Below are 16,561 nucleotides of genomic sequence, written 5' to 3'. Positions count from 1 at the left end.
AAAGAGAGAAAACGTTCTGTTAAGAGGCAGTTTTGATCAGTCAGGTTACACCAAAATTTCATTCTTTTTCTTTTTTAAAGAAAAATGTTTTGACCAGCTATATTATCCAGCCTTCTTTTCCTGTTTTGTCATTGCTGATACACCATGTTTTCCTCTTCTATCATTTTTATGGTTAGAGCTCCATCACAAAATCTGTATTAGGCTACAGCCATTCTGGTTTCAACCAGAATTTTTGAGAATACTGGTTAAGATGAATACTCAAACATGTTCCCATCAGAAATGGCTGTTTGACTGACTTGGAGCCTTTCTGGGGGAAGGTGTTGATTTTTTTGCTGCATTTCCCCTTAGAAAAACTGAAAAGAAAACAATTTTTTTCAATTTCAAAATTACTTCTGTTTAAAAAATATTTTTATTGTGTTGTAATATGAGCCAGAAGAGCTGACATTGGCATAAATTGTCTGAAATGAAACCTTTTTGTGTGGGAAATTTCAAGCTTTTTTGTTGTTGCTCAGAACAAAAGAAGTCTTCAAGTGACTGTTAAATGTTCCCATGGTACAGAATTTTCCTATTTCAGGCAAGTAGGAGCAGCAAGCAAACATCCGTAATTTGCTTCATATTTCAGTAGGTATGAAGGAAATTACAACATATGATCACTCAAATTAAAAGAAGTATTTGAAGATCAGGTTTATTTTGTTGGTTTCTTTTCCCCTGTATGACACCGTAAGAGTCAATCCAATTAAGCTATTTGCTATGTGTTTCTTGACTCTTGTTACAGTAAAGCAAATGAATTTATTTTTTTCCTATTCCATTTTGAGAGAAAACCTCAACATTTCTAACATTTTTGTCTAACATTTTATGTCAGTGAGAGTTCAGGAGAGTTGTAGTGGTTCAGTAGCTCTTAATGATATCTATTTGTTTTGCTCTAGTTTTCCAGATCAAGATATTCGCAGAACAGCAGTCCAACAAATAGAAAATCTGTCAAATGATGAATTGTTAGAATACCTCCCACAGCTGGTTCAGGTAAGGAAGAAATTGATAGCCAAGAAAGCTTTCTGTCCAAATCAATAACTTCATTAAATACTTTTGATTCTTTCGGTTTGATTGATACATTGCAAGAGGAATAAATAATAAAGGCTGGTCAGCTGCTGCAGTGATTGAATTAACAGCGGGACTGAGCTATAGACTGTTTTCCACTCAAGAGAATGTAGTTGTTTGGCATGCTGATTGAACTTTTCTGTGTACTACAAGAAGGTATTTTCAAGTAAAAAACAAAAATAAAAAATGCACCTGAACGAGAGAAATTCTGCCGTGACCACGGGGCTGGTGGTGTCAGGGCTTCGTTGAGTTCAAGGAAGCAAATGGTGTTGCAATGAATCAGTATTCTTAATACCACACACATGGGGAAAACCATTGTCAGCACAGAGTAACAGGGCAATTTGGGTGTAGAATTCGCTCTTTATAGATGTACATTGCATTTCACTGGAAATTAATGTTTTACAAGCTGTGGCCCCACTGCTTCCGAAGCAATTACTTTGTAGTTGAGTAGGTCCCTTGTTACAGTTAAGGAGGAGCCGGCTACTTTGAAAGTTTTATTCCCTTGCTTTGTAACACTCTGTCATGGAACACAATTCCACATTTCAGAGTTCCTCAGGGGGTTTTGTGTATTTTTAAATATATATTTATATAAATGCATGCACGTATATATACATATCTTGATAGATACGTATATACACATGTATGAATATATTTACGTAATCTGCTACTGTGAAGCCGGTGAACCTGCACAGCTTTACAGCATTCACACAGTAGGACGCTTATGTGATCTTTCACCTTCTGCACTTTCTGTTTCACAAATAAGTTTATTTTCCAAACCAGGTAATCAGATAAAAATTTAAATACAGCATTGATAGTTTTAAGTGGGGGAAGAAAAGCTGCATATTTACATATACATTAACACAGCCAGAATCAGGATGATGTCTGTCTGTCTTACAGATGGTGGCAGACACTTGTGTCCTGAAGTTTCTTTGCTCATTGCATTGCTAGGGCATTCTCCATATGTTGGATTTCTTTGTTCAAACTAAGCACTGGGTTCTTTCTGATTAATTTTCTTATAAAGGAAAGACAATAAAGCGACCATACAAGTGATTCTTATTATTAATTTATCTGTTAAGGTGCTCAAGTTTGAGTGGAGTCTTGAAAGCCCTCTAGTGAAACTCCTGCTGAACCGTTCTCTTCAGAGCATCCAAGTAGCCCATCAACTTTACTGGTAAGACCATTTGCCATTTCTACGATAGTTTTCTCTGTTACAGTGAACTTATCCATGGTCCTATTGGTGACAAACTCTCTTTTCGTTTAAAATCAACAGAAAACCTAGTTTTTTGCTCCCTCTTTATTCTCCTTTCAGTACTGGATATGGGTAAATTGTATAAGAGACCTACTTATCTCTGCCTTCATGCTGCCCCTGGCGGGAGGTAGGGGGGAAGTTCGATTCACTTAAGATACCATTTGTATTTTTCTGCATTTTCTGGTTTGAGACAAAAATAGTCTTCCTCAAAATTTGCAAGCTCCGAGCAGCACTGGCTTACTTATAAAGTACTTTGTGATTTCTCTGATCTCTCCTGAAGTTGTTACGCTTTGACACACATGAGAAGTCTATCTCTTACCCCTTTGTGTATCAGTCTGACTTGTGATGGTAGAGTTTCCAATAGTTCCTTTTTGTGATGATGGAGATGTACCGGTCCTGACAGTAACTGCCATTCGCCATCCACCTCTACAATATACACCTCTGCGATTGTATTATCGCATGTGGTGGTTATTCTGTTTACTATGCTGTTACTTCAAGGCTCTCTGAGTAGGATTGTGGCTTTCTGCCGTCTGAAAGACTGCCCTGTGATCTGAAAATCAAACTGTTGTGGGGTTGTTTTGTTTTTTTTTTTTTTTTTTCCCTGTTTAGTAACAATAGACGAACTGAGCTTTCATTTATAGTTCAGCTGGTTCAAACCCCTTAAAGCAAAAGCATTCCTCCCTGCAAAGGAAAGACAACAACTTGAAATGTAATCATTTTGTTGGTGAAGTGTGAGGTTGGAAAGAGCATAGATAATACTTTCATACCTGCATGATCTCTGGAACTGTTACTGCAGATATAACAGGATTATGAATGTGTTTGTTTCACTGAAGTGAGTAGGATGACAATAACATGCCTAAGGAGCGTATCTGTCAAATAAAGAGGAACCACATTTAGCAAGCCATTTTTCTGACAGTGCCTGAATTATGCCTGAGATGATTTCTGCTATCTTGTATTAATCTTAGTCACGCTGGATAAAAATGTCCAATCTAGGGTTCTTAAATGGGCCTAAAGAGAGAGTTTGTAGTTTTCCTATGCAATTAGAAATGATTTCTAGAGTTCAGTGTACAGAGGGAACAACAGCAGTTTACCTGTATTTTCTTTAACTCATCTCTTCTTCTTAGAAGAGAAATTACTAAGCTTATGTGGTCGTCTTCCTCTTTACTTTGCAGTGTAGACCTGTGTAGATCCCCATTTTTTCCCCAAATTTTGCTCAAGCTATCTAATATTATAATCTTGGCTCATATATAGCAGATATTTCTTCCTGAATAACAGATATCCTTATCTGGCACAGTACAATTTTATATGGCCAAATACATTTATTTTATATATAGCTTAATATATAACATAACTATACATACCCACATCAAATAGAATATTTCTCAGTGTTCGCTGTATTCTCTGCCTTTCAGCTGGTAGTAGCTCTGTTCACGTCATCCAACCATGGATTGTTTTTCAAGTACATTTTCTCCCCGTGTGCATTAGCAATTGGAGATATCATCAGCTACTGAGTGTTTGTTAAATATTTTGATTATCATCTGCTTTGGTTGCAGATGGAACAATTTACTGGTTTTCTAGATTTGTTTCCAATTATGCATATTCTGGAGCTGCACATGATTGTAGCCACTTCCTGTAAATAATATTTCTAATTGTATAAATAGTGATTTGTTATTTGTCCCTAAATAAACAGTATCTTCTACCTGAAATGTGAACTTTAGTTTCCTAGAGGGACAGCTTTTGATTAAATCTTAAAATGAACATGCATTTGTATGTATTTATGTGTAAATATGTGTATGTATATAAAGCATACATACACACACAGACATTTCTAGAAATATTCTAAGATATTTACCTTTGTTTTTTTCTTCTTTATAATACAAAAATTTATTTTCTCTAACCATTATTCTTCATTATTTTATTTCGGTATTGTCTTACTGATTCACAAGACAGAAGTGGATGTAATATTGTCGGCATTAGGATCTTGGTAACATAAGTGAAAGAATACATTGCTCGCTAACACTTAGCATCCACTAACTTTCCTTGTAACCTTGGCAATCTTAAGAGTTTGCTGCCAGGGCCGCCTCAGCCGAAAAACCAGATAATAATCAGGAGAGGGAAAAACTGTGATAGTGGATGAGGTGTGTATATTGGAGTTGTTTTTTGTGGAACAACCTGTCAATAAACTGCAACAGATGAACAAGTTCATCTAATGGCAATGTCTTAGAATATGGCAAAACCTGGGAAAGTGGGGAAATGTGAGAGAAATAACATGACAGGAGACGGAAATTACAGCCGCCTCTGTGGCAGTCGTCTTTAGAAAGATAGTGGTAGAACTATTTACACCTAATGTAAACTTGAGTAATCAATAGTTTTAGGTTGGGAGGTTGTTTCACATGATATGCTTGCTGGCTGGCTGCTCTCAATTTCAAAAATTGGTAAATTTTAAACAGTTTGACTAAACTTTTGTGTATAATATATATTTAGCTGTACAAAGTAATTGTGCAAGCATCTACTGGTCCCATTCAATTTAGTGGAAGGAGCTGGGGTACCCCTTTCATTTAGGCTTTTTGTTCAAGTGTTCCAATCTAACCTGAAAAATATGGCACACATGTCTTAAAATTTTGCTTCTTGTATTCATCACACTGTACACTTTTTTCCCTTTGGTTACTCTGCTCCATCATGTTCTTCAGTAATAAACTGTTTTCTGCCTAACATTTCAATTTATGTAATTATTCATATCCTGTTCCAGTATTTTAAAAGGCAGTTTCCCAAGTCATAAATGCTACTTACAAAATTTAACAGTAATTTCATAGTATATATTAATAAAGCCTTAAGTAGTTAATAAAAGCTTTCCTTTATGTCACAGATCGAATTTCAGTCCTTATAAAAGTCATGGAAAATGGAGGTTTTCTTCCACTTATTTCTAAAGAGATTTTAGAAAGAAGCTCGATGATTTAATAATGTGGGGAACACGTGTGCATGTACACTCACACAACTTCTTTTAAGAAATGTGGTTAGGTAACGTTTTATTCTCAAGTGCTGTACTCTGTTTCATTACCAAATTAGCAATCAAGAAGCAAGGACTGGTAAAAACAAACTATAACAACAAGTTTATATTTATTTTTAATTGTAATGAATGAAATTACCATTCCAGTATTAAATAGTGCAACATTGTGCACAGTGTAGCTGCCCAAAATAAAACTCAGAAATGAAGACTCTAATGTAATTCAAAAAACTAGTGATGTGATTTCAGAACCACAGGGGAAACGTCAGCTGATTTTAACTTCCTTGTTTTATGTGACACTATTTTAAATCTAGAAGCTAGTTACCAGAACTGGTTTACTGTCAACACTAAGTTATTTTAATGAAAATATGATTTATAATAGTAATATCAGTTATTTAAAATTGACTCAGTTTCCCTGCACACCAAAGATAAGCAGTTACCCAGCAATGATGTACCAGCTCATCACCTTTTTAATATTAATGTTGGATAGTAAATTGTTAACTCCTTTCTGTCAAGCAGTGATAAGTTTGTCTGAAGACTTTATTTAAAAATTATGGGACGGTAATTGGCAAAGGTAGGCAGAACAGACTGTTCTCGGGACATATCTTGAGCTGTTGTAAATCAGGATAGCTTTAGTCTGTTCTTTGCTTGTACTTGCTGCAGATTTGTCCCATTAATTCTGCTAATTAGGGTGAAAATGTAATTGATCTTACACCCTGTGTTTGCTAGGTTTTTTCTTATCATGTGTGACTTTTCCCCTCTATAAATTCTTGAGGAGTTTGGGTCACTTGCATCCATCAGTATTGCAACTCCTCATTGGTACTTTTGAATGCACTCCCCTTCCCAAGGAGACTAAAAATTGCCCATGTATACAGTACCAGCACAGGACCTGTGTACCACTTAAATCCAATTTTAGTCTTATTTCAAGAGTTCCTAACGTCCATGAGACATAGGGAACATTTATCCTGCCCCACTGTCTTCTATTCACTCTGATTCTAGTCTTTCCCCACCAGAGTTCCTGGGAGGGGAGAAGGCTGGATCAAGTTTTCCCATTCCCTGGAGCTATGCTGAGAAGTTATTAAACAGGTTCCAGCAAAGCAGAAAAGTTGCTTGAGGGGAAGGAAACCTGCTTTGAGCCCCTTTGGGCCCTTCTCCTTGTTGAAAGTCTCTGTTTATCTCCTTCCCACTGTGTTTCACACACGGCAGGGGGGGAGGGTGGGGGGGTGTCAGCTTTTGTGCTGGAGTTTTAATCCACCCCTCTGTCTCTGGCAACCTGCCAGTCGGTTTCCCACTTGCTTGAGTGCTTTTGGCTTTTAGCTACTTTCATAGGTGGCAGCCGCAGCGTGCAATCGAAACAGCTGGCTGGGGCAGCAGGTGGCCAGGAGTATGTCTCACAGATGGTTGCCTTCCACAGGAGGATTGAATAGCAGGGACAAGTGTAGTGTCCTCTAAGAGCTGTGGCAGCTTCTTGAAGGTGGTGCGAAGGAACAGGTTTCATTGCCATGGAAGAGTACCAGTGTTTGTAAATTTTGGCTCAAGGAAAGAAAAAGTTAAGTGAAATCCTTGCTGAAGGCAAAATGTCCTTTTGTAGCTTGTCTTCTAAGTTTTCTTAGAGTTTTAAGTCACTAAAATTTTACAGAACATTTCTAGTACATAACATTTCTCTACATTTTGAGCGACAACCAAGAGGAAAGGGAGTAGTCTTCTATCTTTTTCAGTCCACATCTTGTAGATAAGTAAGAATGTGAGATTAAAAAGGAAGCCTTGGTTGAATCCAGCACACTGAAAACAATGTGAATTAGACCATTGATTTCAAAGGCAGAAAAGAATATTTTATTTTTATTTATTTTTCTATATAAAAAGAACTTTAAGAATCAAAAAAGAGCGTAACCAATGTATAAAAGTTTAAAAAGACCACAGTTAAATTCTCTGCTCTTGGGAGGTTTGTCCCTCAATACTGTGTTTTCCAAAGTCGTTAGCACTTAGTTTCATTCAACACTCCAGCACTGGAACAATAGATTATTGCTTCATGTTTTCTGAAAGGAAATATATTTTTTGCTGTCAAAACTGGTTTACATTAGCCATAACTTACTTGAAGACTTCAAAAGAAGGAATAAATCAAGCAGATACTCATCTGTTCAACACTCTTAATTATCTGAACATTAAACAGGCGGCCATCCTCCAGCTCTTTCTCTTCCCACATTATGGTGTCTTTCTCCCACAGTCAGAAGTTGTCAAGTCTGCTAATTATTAATTAACTTCCTAAGTAGTTGTGTAGAGCAGGCTGAAAAGCCCAACCCATTAAAATGATATTAATGTAAATACAAAAGACGTCTTTTTTTGTTTTGTCTTAATTTGGTCCTTCTTATTCATTAGAATCAGAAGATCACTTAATCATATATGTAACTTTAAACCTGTGAATAACCAGTCTCAGTGTATGTCTGATCAGATGTTTTGCTACTCTGCATTAGGATTTGAGGTCAAGTCTGGAGTTGCTCAATCTTTACTACCTTCTGAGGTAATGAGTCATTCAACCAAGAGATTATTATAAATTTCATCTGAATTCAGAGTACTTGATGGTGATCATCATTGTGTTTTGGACAGCAGAGAACCTCAACCATAGAGTGGATTCACATCTAGGGATTTTAGTTCTGAACTCATAATTCGTAGTTAAGAAATACCAATAATTTGGTGAGCTTTTTTTTTCTAGTTACTTATGTGTGTAGTAAGTAACACTATTAGACCATTATTTTTGTGAGATAATGATTCAACTGTCTACTGTGCTAAGTATTTCATTATTAGCCATGTGGGACTTGGATTATTGCCTTGGAAAACATTCAGATAATTATTTTGTTTCCTAATTTACAGACTTTCAATTTTCTCAGACTCTGGTTTTAGAAAAAGATGATGTCAAATGAAACAAAGAGATTTTTGTTGTGAAGAAGCACAAAGACATTACATAACTGTTGGTTTTGACCTTCAGTATTTACAGACTGAGTGGACAAATGGTGCATTTAAATCAACACAATTTAGTTTTAAGAAAAAAATACTATTTTAGACTGACTTTTTTTCTGGCTCTAAAGAAAGAGAGGAGTGAGCTAGCTGTGACCACAGCTGGAATTGATAAAAGGGAGATAGTGTATTGCAACTCTGGGTTGTCAATGCCAGCTGCTGTCAATGTCTAGCTACCCTTGGTCTGTCAATACTGCTCAATAAAAGAGGACCGGGGAGCAAGACCAAGTGCTAGACCTCTGGTCTGCCATACTTTATAACTGCTGCCTTCATCTCTGCCCCTCTTTTGGACTGCTTTCTCAAAAGCAGCACTGGAGCACAGTTTGGGAATAATTCACTCCAGGAACCACCCCTTAAAGATAAGACGGGGAAAAGTGCCCCAGCTTTGACACACTCTGTCCTACAACACTGCTCTACCCATACTTGCATGCTCGTGTGGACCATGTGAGGCAGATAACACTGACCTTCAGTATCTTTTAATCTCTCTACTGTCTGTGGACTCTACCATCATAGTTCGTGGACATAACCATCATAGTATTTCTGAAGCTATGGGCTCAAACACACACAAACACACAGAATCTTGCGACCGCAGGGTGTAGAACACAGAGCACCAAGAGAGTCCCAAAGCCCGGTTGTGAGTAGTGAAGATGCAGTCTGGGTGCTGCAGAGGGAACTTGCCCAACCGTGTCTGTGCCATTTGGCTCCGGGTCCAGGAATTGTTCCAAGAGTCTCTCTTAGTCTTATAAGTACACCCTACAACACTGACGTTGACTGAGATAATCCAAAGGCTGGATGGCCTCGCTTGCATGCTAGAAATGATTGTTTCAGTCAAATCTACTGGCAGATTGGCAGGTGTTCTACCATTTAGTAGAAATATTTATAAAGTTGCCGTTTGTAGTGTTCCATATGTAAAGGATAGAAGTCTGAATCCATACTTCTTTACAGTTTATGAGACTCTTCCCGTTATTTTTAGTGGCCTTTTAATCAGGCAGTTATTCTCTGGGACTAATAGTGTGACATGTTTTGCTAAAACTAAGTTTATTTATTTAAAGGGTTTTGCACATAACTTTTATTTGCCAAAGGTGTTGTAGATGCTATGATTTCTGTTTATAAATTGAAATATTCTGACTAAAGTAATAATATTTAACTTCTGAATTTACAACTTAAAGGAAATAGAAAATAAGTTCCAAAGAATTAAAAACCAAATTGCAAACGCAACTGGAGAAGGTTAACAAAGAACCTAAACATGGCATTTTAACGTTTTAATTATAAAGAGGGAGTTCGTTTTCCCACTTTGTTAAAAATCACCACTTTACAAAAGAAGAAATCCAAGTAAAAATAAAGCAAATTTAAGTGGTTTTGTAATTCAGTGAATATGGTATAATCTGGTGAATCCTTGACATAGGACAAAAATAATATAGTTGTCCGTGTATCTGTTTTTAATTATTTTAATGATTCTTAGTAGAATGAATGCGTTCTTGAATGTTTAGAAATCTAGGAACTCTGTGTGTTTTTCCCAATTGGATGCAAACATGAAAAGGAAGAGGTAAGGCATCCTGGTGATCATATATCAAGGTGAGAGTGGAGCGCACACCATTGATTGTATTTGAACAGGCAAGTATTCAGCTGCAGCTAAATAAGTTACAGAACATGGAGGTAACTGTGTGTGTGTGTGTGTATGCCCCCCCTTTGGAACAGAGGAAATTCCATGCCAAAAATCGTATTTCAGGAGGATTAACATTGTCAAGTGCAACACAAAATAGTCTGCAAATGCCAAAGTTATTGGTGCGTGTTACTGTAATGAAAAAATACAACACTATGTACGTGTACAAGTGAACCTACTCAGAGTTGAAAAGGTAAACTTAGAAAGTTTAAGTTTAAAATGTAAAAAAAAAAAAAAAAAGAGCAACTGGACTTAATTCTTTTAGCTGCTTCAGGATTTATAAGGTAGCATTAAGGAAAATGTTTTTCAGTACATTGTTTTTCAAAACACTGATTGTCTGATTTGTGTTTGGTTTGACTCCTTTTACATTTAAAGCTGTTGAAGTTGACAACTCCAGTTTTTCACTTATGCTGGAAAACTCCCTACTCGCTTCAGGTCATATCTACCATAACCCCTCCAATAATGTAACCGGGCATGAAAGATGGTCTTTTGGGTGTCCTCGGTGGAAAGGATTGAACGTGGCATTTTGGTGGTCTGTTCCTATGCCTCTGATGCTGGGATGCGATAGACTGTAAGGACCCGCTTGTGGAGTTGAACAGGACTGAAGAAGCAGGGCAGGTGTTGCTGAGGAAGGGATTGGGAGCAGGGCTCTGTGCGGATGTCACAGAGGCTTTCATCTGCGCCTTTCATCTTTTTTTCCATTAAAAATGTTTTATCGTTGCTTCCTTCAAAAACAAAACAGAGAGCCAAAATCTTTCCTGACGGATACCTCACATAATCTTTGTTTGTCCCAGAGGAACATTTGGGGATGTAAAACAGAGTAGTAATAAATCAGGAAAGCTTTTGACAAAACATTCATCTAGTTCTGTCACTTCAGATGGATAATTTTCAGTCATGAATTTGATGGATGCGGAGGAGTTGTTTTGTTTTTTATACTGTGAAAGACTGCTGGAAAAAGATGACTGAAAGTAATCCATGAAGTTATATCTTTACACTGAATTTTGCTTTAGCTACTCAGAGCCAGGCCGGTATATGACAAGTGACCAACTTTAATAATCTGAAATGTCCAAATCGTAAATAATAACAGTAGCTGCAATTTAAAGATGATGCAAATTTCCCAAATCAGGCTGTAATGATTTTGGAGACTGAAATCCTCAGCCAGAAAGCGAACAGCACAGAGAATCTCCTGTGATTCTCAGCTGAGCAGTTGGTGGTGTGTTTCACTGGTGAAATATTGCCTTCTGCAGCCAAGAGCAATCCTGCCGGTGAGATGGGTCCTCCAGCAGGCTGCTGCTCTGCTACAGAATCCTGGCACTACCTGATCATGCTTGCTGAGGTGAAATGTTAGGAGAGGACACCTCACTTTAAATTTGTCACATATAACATCTAAAAAGTTTATTTTCTTCACATTTCATGTTTGTACTTTCACTTTTTGCCTTTTATGAATGTGTGGAAACTGTTTCATTATGATCTCCTTTGTATAAAGCTTTTTTTTCTAGAAATGGCAATTATTGTATGCAAAGTGAATCTGCAGATGTTTCAAAATTGCATCAGATTATGTAAAACATTTTATAAATCTTGCTTTGTTATAGGTCTCTTTCTCTTTCCAGTTTAGCAAGCTTTTGTGTTTTAACTATAGCTGTTTGAACCAGTTTTTGGCAAAAATTTGTCTTGAGCTACCCTAGAGAGTTCTTTTCAATCCAGTTTTCTTTGAATGCGTGTCACAAAGTTCTTACTGCATGATTTGAATAAATGCAGTGCAGGCTCTGAGTTTCTTGGACTGATATGTTGGGAGTCCTCATTTATAGTTATCATGCAGTTGATCGCAGCCTTGTCTGACAGGTTGCAGTTCAATAAGTCATTCCTATTTCTGAACACTTTCAGTGATATCTTCAGGGAAAAGAATGGATAAACAGAGAGAGGCTTCAAGTGGGTACAGGACATTCAGTGTAATGAATTATTGCTCATAATAACATTACTATTGGTTGTGTGTTTCTGTGGTTAATATTTCTAGGCTTAATCATCATTTTCCACCAGAATGAAAGCTGGGCCTTGGAACTTTGTCTAAATGACTGTGACATTGGAAAAAGGAGACTCATGAATTATGCTTTGTTGAATATGTTCCATCAGTACATGATTTAACAGAAAATTACTTTGTAACTAATGGGAATTTTTTCTGAGAAAACAAATCCCTAATCTAAAACCAAATATAATTATTGACAGGTTTTAAATTTAAAAAAAAAAAATTGTATCAAAAACTACAATAAAAGGCAATATTTATAGGGAGGAGAGAGGGAAGGATTGATAAAAGGTCTTCTGGGGTCAACAGTGCAGAGTTGTTATAAGTCAGTATTTTTAGGTATTTGCAGATGATGAGTATTTCAGGATTAAATTCATAAAACCCTTGCTGTTTAAAAATATTTCCTTAAGCATTAATTGCTTTCTGAATACTCATCCATACTAAATGGTATATTACTCTGTAATCATAATGTTGTCATTTGGACAGGGACCAAATTAAAAATAAGCTGAGAGAGGAAAGAAAGAACTGTCGGATGGGTTGTCTTTGCTTGGCTTTTTTGCTTGAACAACGCTGCTAACGTGTTGTAATAACCTCCTTTTAAGCAAGAGAATTATGCAACGGACCATGTCTCACATCGTCTCATTCAGTGTTCTCTTGGCAAACCCACTTGGTTAAAACTCACGTATGTTGGTCCTTTAAATTAAATAACAGAAAGCGAGCAGTGAATCTAAAGGAATTAAGATTCCTTCCAAATCTAACGCCTGTAAAACTCTATCCAATAATTTGTACAACCAGTAGACATCTCAGTCAAAAGACGGACAGCTGGATTGTTCTTTAGCTTCCACTGTCGTGTCTATCAAATACACAGAATACTGTTCGGTAAAGTTCATGACGTTATTTCGTTGTTTCAGGAAGAAAATCAGGCTACAAGAATTGACTTTTGTCGCTGAAAGGCCATTATTCCTATATAAAGATATTCAGAGATATGTTACCACAATATTACATCAATAGTGGTAGTTTTACTGAAATAATTCTGTGGTTGAAGGATTACAGTAAAGTTGTCAGTAAGGAATTTTTCCCTGAATATTTTGAAAAATGTTCATCAAAATCAAAGCTCTTCACAGAGACGTTAAACTTAGATGCAAACATTCAGATGGTATCCAAAGTGACAGATGAAGTTGAAAAAAAAAAAAAGTCTTAATACTTATGCTAGTCACTGGAGATGTGAAAGTAGAGACTCGTGGCTGAGGTAACCCAATGAGTGCCACATTGAGCTATTTTGAATTATTTATCTCCTCCCCCCACCCTATTGTTGAGAAGTACCCCATTCATTCCGAAACAAGTCACCAGCATTTTTTTAACTCAACCTAGAGGAGATGCAACGCGGATTTTAAGACAATCCCTAATACAAAAGGGGTTATATGAGGTACATCTCCTCTTGGTGTTCATCTGGACTCCTCAATCCTAAATCATTAACAGATTGTCTTACTTCTTAGCTTGAAAACACACTCTCTTTTAAACATAATGATTTATGAAATACCATTGGTGTCTCACCTGCACCATATGTCACCTGGCTGCTGTTCATTGATGGCTCTTACTTGAGGGAAAACCCATTTGCTTATGTTAAAAAAAAAAAAAAATTAAAAAAAAGGTATTATTAAGTGGAGGGTGGGGTTTAAGACAGGATAAACATATGGGAAATTATTTGGTTGTAAATTTGATCAAAGCTTCAGTGCTGCAGTAGCTGTTGTTTTTCATTTGTCTATCTTTCTTTCAAAGAGCTAATACAAATTACCTCCACTGAAAATTTTGAAAGGTGAATACAAATCTGTTTCTATTCATACTTTGTTTCTACTCAGTTCAGAATTTTAGTAGACAGAAGCAAAATAAAATGCTGGCTGTTGGTCTTGTCAGGAAAAAAATTAGATTTCAAATTTTCAAATTAGATTTTCAAATTTCCAAGGTGTGGTTGAGCCATGTGAGCAGAGCGCAATGCAGCTTTTACAGCTCTAAGGTGGTGCAGTTTCTGTTGTGAGGATTAATAGACACGAAAGAAACGCCAACACTTTTTGTTAATGTTATTAACATTATTAATGATGAGAAGAACTGCAGAGGTGGTCAATTTTGAGATGTTTTGGGAGATGGCTTTTAGAGATTGCCTGGCCCAAACTAAAAAAAGGATTTCTCTACTGCTAACTGTTCTTGCTTCCCTTGTAAGGATCTAGATAAACCATAGCAAATGAGCAAGTAAATGAACCGTCTTGTTATTAAGACTAAGAATAGTAAGGTCCTCATCATTAAAAGGAGAGAGTGTGCTGAGATGGGTATTATAATAATATAGCATAGTAACAAAATTTTAATAGTCACTTGAATAAAGAAGCAATGGCACATACACATGTGGATGATCTTTTCAGATCAGCACCATCCCTCTCTCATAAACTGAGATTTCCTTTCTCATCTCATCTAATAGATGGCTTGGAAAGTTCAAATCCTTAGATATAAAAGGTGACTTGAAGTATTTCAGTGTAAACAACAAAGCAGCCCTCAGCATCTCTCTCAATAAAATCCTGTTTTATGCTTCTTACTCTTCATTTTTCTAGCTTGTGTAGCAGGGCTTATATCCAAGTAGATTTAAAAAAAAAAAAAAAAAAATCTTTTTTTTTTTCCCCTTACATAAGTGCTCAGTTTTCATGTTCACCTTCCCCCAGCAATTGTTCACGGTCTATAATCCAGTGAAATTAAAATAACTGTTCCCCCAAGGCCTCCTTATGCTCCATTCCCAGACCAGCCCTTTCTCACATGTATGCAGTGGTGTTCTTATATTTACAGATATGCATACACTGGTGCACTTGCTTTATGGCATGCAGTCTTCATAATCTAATATATGGTGTTACGTGTATGGAAACTGAAGCCTTCTTCAGGATTTACTTGGAAACGGGTAGAAGGTGTAATGTGCAAAGCAGCGAGGAGAGCAGAGATAAGTAGTACAGTAATATAGTTCTGCTGTGTTCTCTAAGAAATAAGAGTTAATTTTTCCCAGCTGTGAAGTTTAGATTCAGGTGAAGACCTCCTGAGAGAACTGGGAGATCTAGAACTGCTTCCACAAGAAAGCATTATTCCCAAGTATAACCTGTGCTGTTACTCTCCCCTTTCTATATAGTGTAATTTTGATTTGATTGCCTATATTGCTACATGTTCCTCTGGAGACCCTTGTGCCTAGACATGTAACCACTCTGTGCTTCTATCTCAGTCTAAGTTATTGATTCTAGAAAACAAACAGTCATTAACTTCCCTTTCAGAGGAGCCACCGGAGACTCATACTTGATCATTTCACACAAATCCTGACTGACGGAACTGTCCTCCTTTGCCTCACATAGCTTTTCTAAGAACCTGGAAGACTGTAGGCCAAATAGTGGCAAGTAAATAGTCGGCAGTTCATTAAGAGAAAGAAGCTCTTACATTTTTTTGCGTTGCAAACACGCAAGAGAATGTTGTCCAGGCAGTGGCAGAGGCAAAACCCCAGTCTCTGCTATTCTGTATCCAAGACTAGTTTTGGCTGATGTGATTTAGACAGTGTAAAGAATAATATGGAGACTTTGTTCATACCCTAAAATTGATCTATATCACAGAAATCCTGAAGTATTTGCTGTTCCTGTGACAGTTGGGCCCCAGCTACAAGTGCCAGAAATTGCAAGATGTGACTGAAGGCAGACTAGAGTGGTATTCGCAACTTAGAAATGCAGTTTTTTGCCTACTTATTCAGGCTATTATTTCCAAAAAGTTAGGACGGTCAGCAGAATTTTAAGTCTTCCTAAGGTGAACCACTGTATCCTTGAAGGCCTGCCTGTCATTACGTCATATCTTTTGAAACCGCTTCATGTTGTGGGGCCTCATCATCATATGGCTCAGTTGCACCCTGACTCTGGAACTCTCCCAACCTGTTGCTGAGGCCAAGCCCTTTGAACAACCTGATCCACTATCAGACCTGCTTTGAACAGGGAACAGACCAGAGGACCTGCGGAGGTCCCTCCTCATGTCAGCTATTACATGCTTCTGTGAGTTACAAATGAATTCTGTAAGTGTCTTGGCTTGTTTACTGATTTCAGTTTCCACAGTCCTTCAATCCTTGAGCCATCAGGGTGACCCTTATATAGCATCTCATCTCAGGAAGCATTGAGAACGATACGAGTGTTTCCTAAATAAGCAACTTGGTAATAGGTATCATCTGTTGGATGGAGACTTTCATCAGTAACTTTCAGTGGTGTTCCACACAGGTCACGTTACAGCTGAAAGACAGTATCGTGGTGAAAACCACAGGACAGGACCCCAGACAGACAAAAATGGTCAGATGATACGTTCAGCCCCAAGGAATTCCGATTGCCATCAGTGATGACAGTGTTGGGCCACTGCAAACGCTCCGTTGCACAAATGTTATTTTACCTTTCACCCAGAAGTGTAATGAAGTGTGCTTCCTCCTACCTCTTGTCAGTTCCTTGATATATAAATATTGACTTTGGT

The 16,561-nt window shown here is 37.3% G+C and overlaps 1 protein-coding gene across 1 annotated transcript in view; it reads left to right on the top strand.

Moving 5' to 3' along the window:
• PIK3C2G (phosphatidylinositol-4-phosphate 3-kinase catalytic subunit type 2 gamma) overlaps positions 1 to 16,561 on the top strand; it is a 214,836-nt gene that overhangs the window by 98,927 nt on the left and 99,348 nt on the right. The window contains exons 16-17 of the mRNA XM_074167982.1: positions 927 to 1,020; positions 2,172 to 2,266. Of these exons, the coding sequence (XP_074024083.1) occupies positions 927 to 1,020; positions 2,172 to 2,266 (189 nt within the window). The remainder of the gene's footprint in view (positions 1 to 926; positions 1,021 to 2,171; positions 2,267 to 16,561) is intronic.

The sequence above is a fragment of the Numenius arquata genome, chromosome 2, assembly GCF_964106895.1.
Source record: "Numenius arquata chromosome 2, bNumArq3.hap1.1, whole genome shotgun sequence".
In the NCBI taxonomy this organism is placed as follows: domain Eukaryota; kingdom Metazoa; phylum Chordata; class Aves; order Charadriiformes; family Scolopacidae; genus Numenius; species Numenius arquata.
The sequence above is the reverse complement of the archived record's forward strand: the minus strand, read 5'-3'. Positions and strand labels throughout refer to the sequence as shown.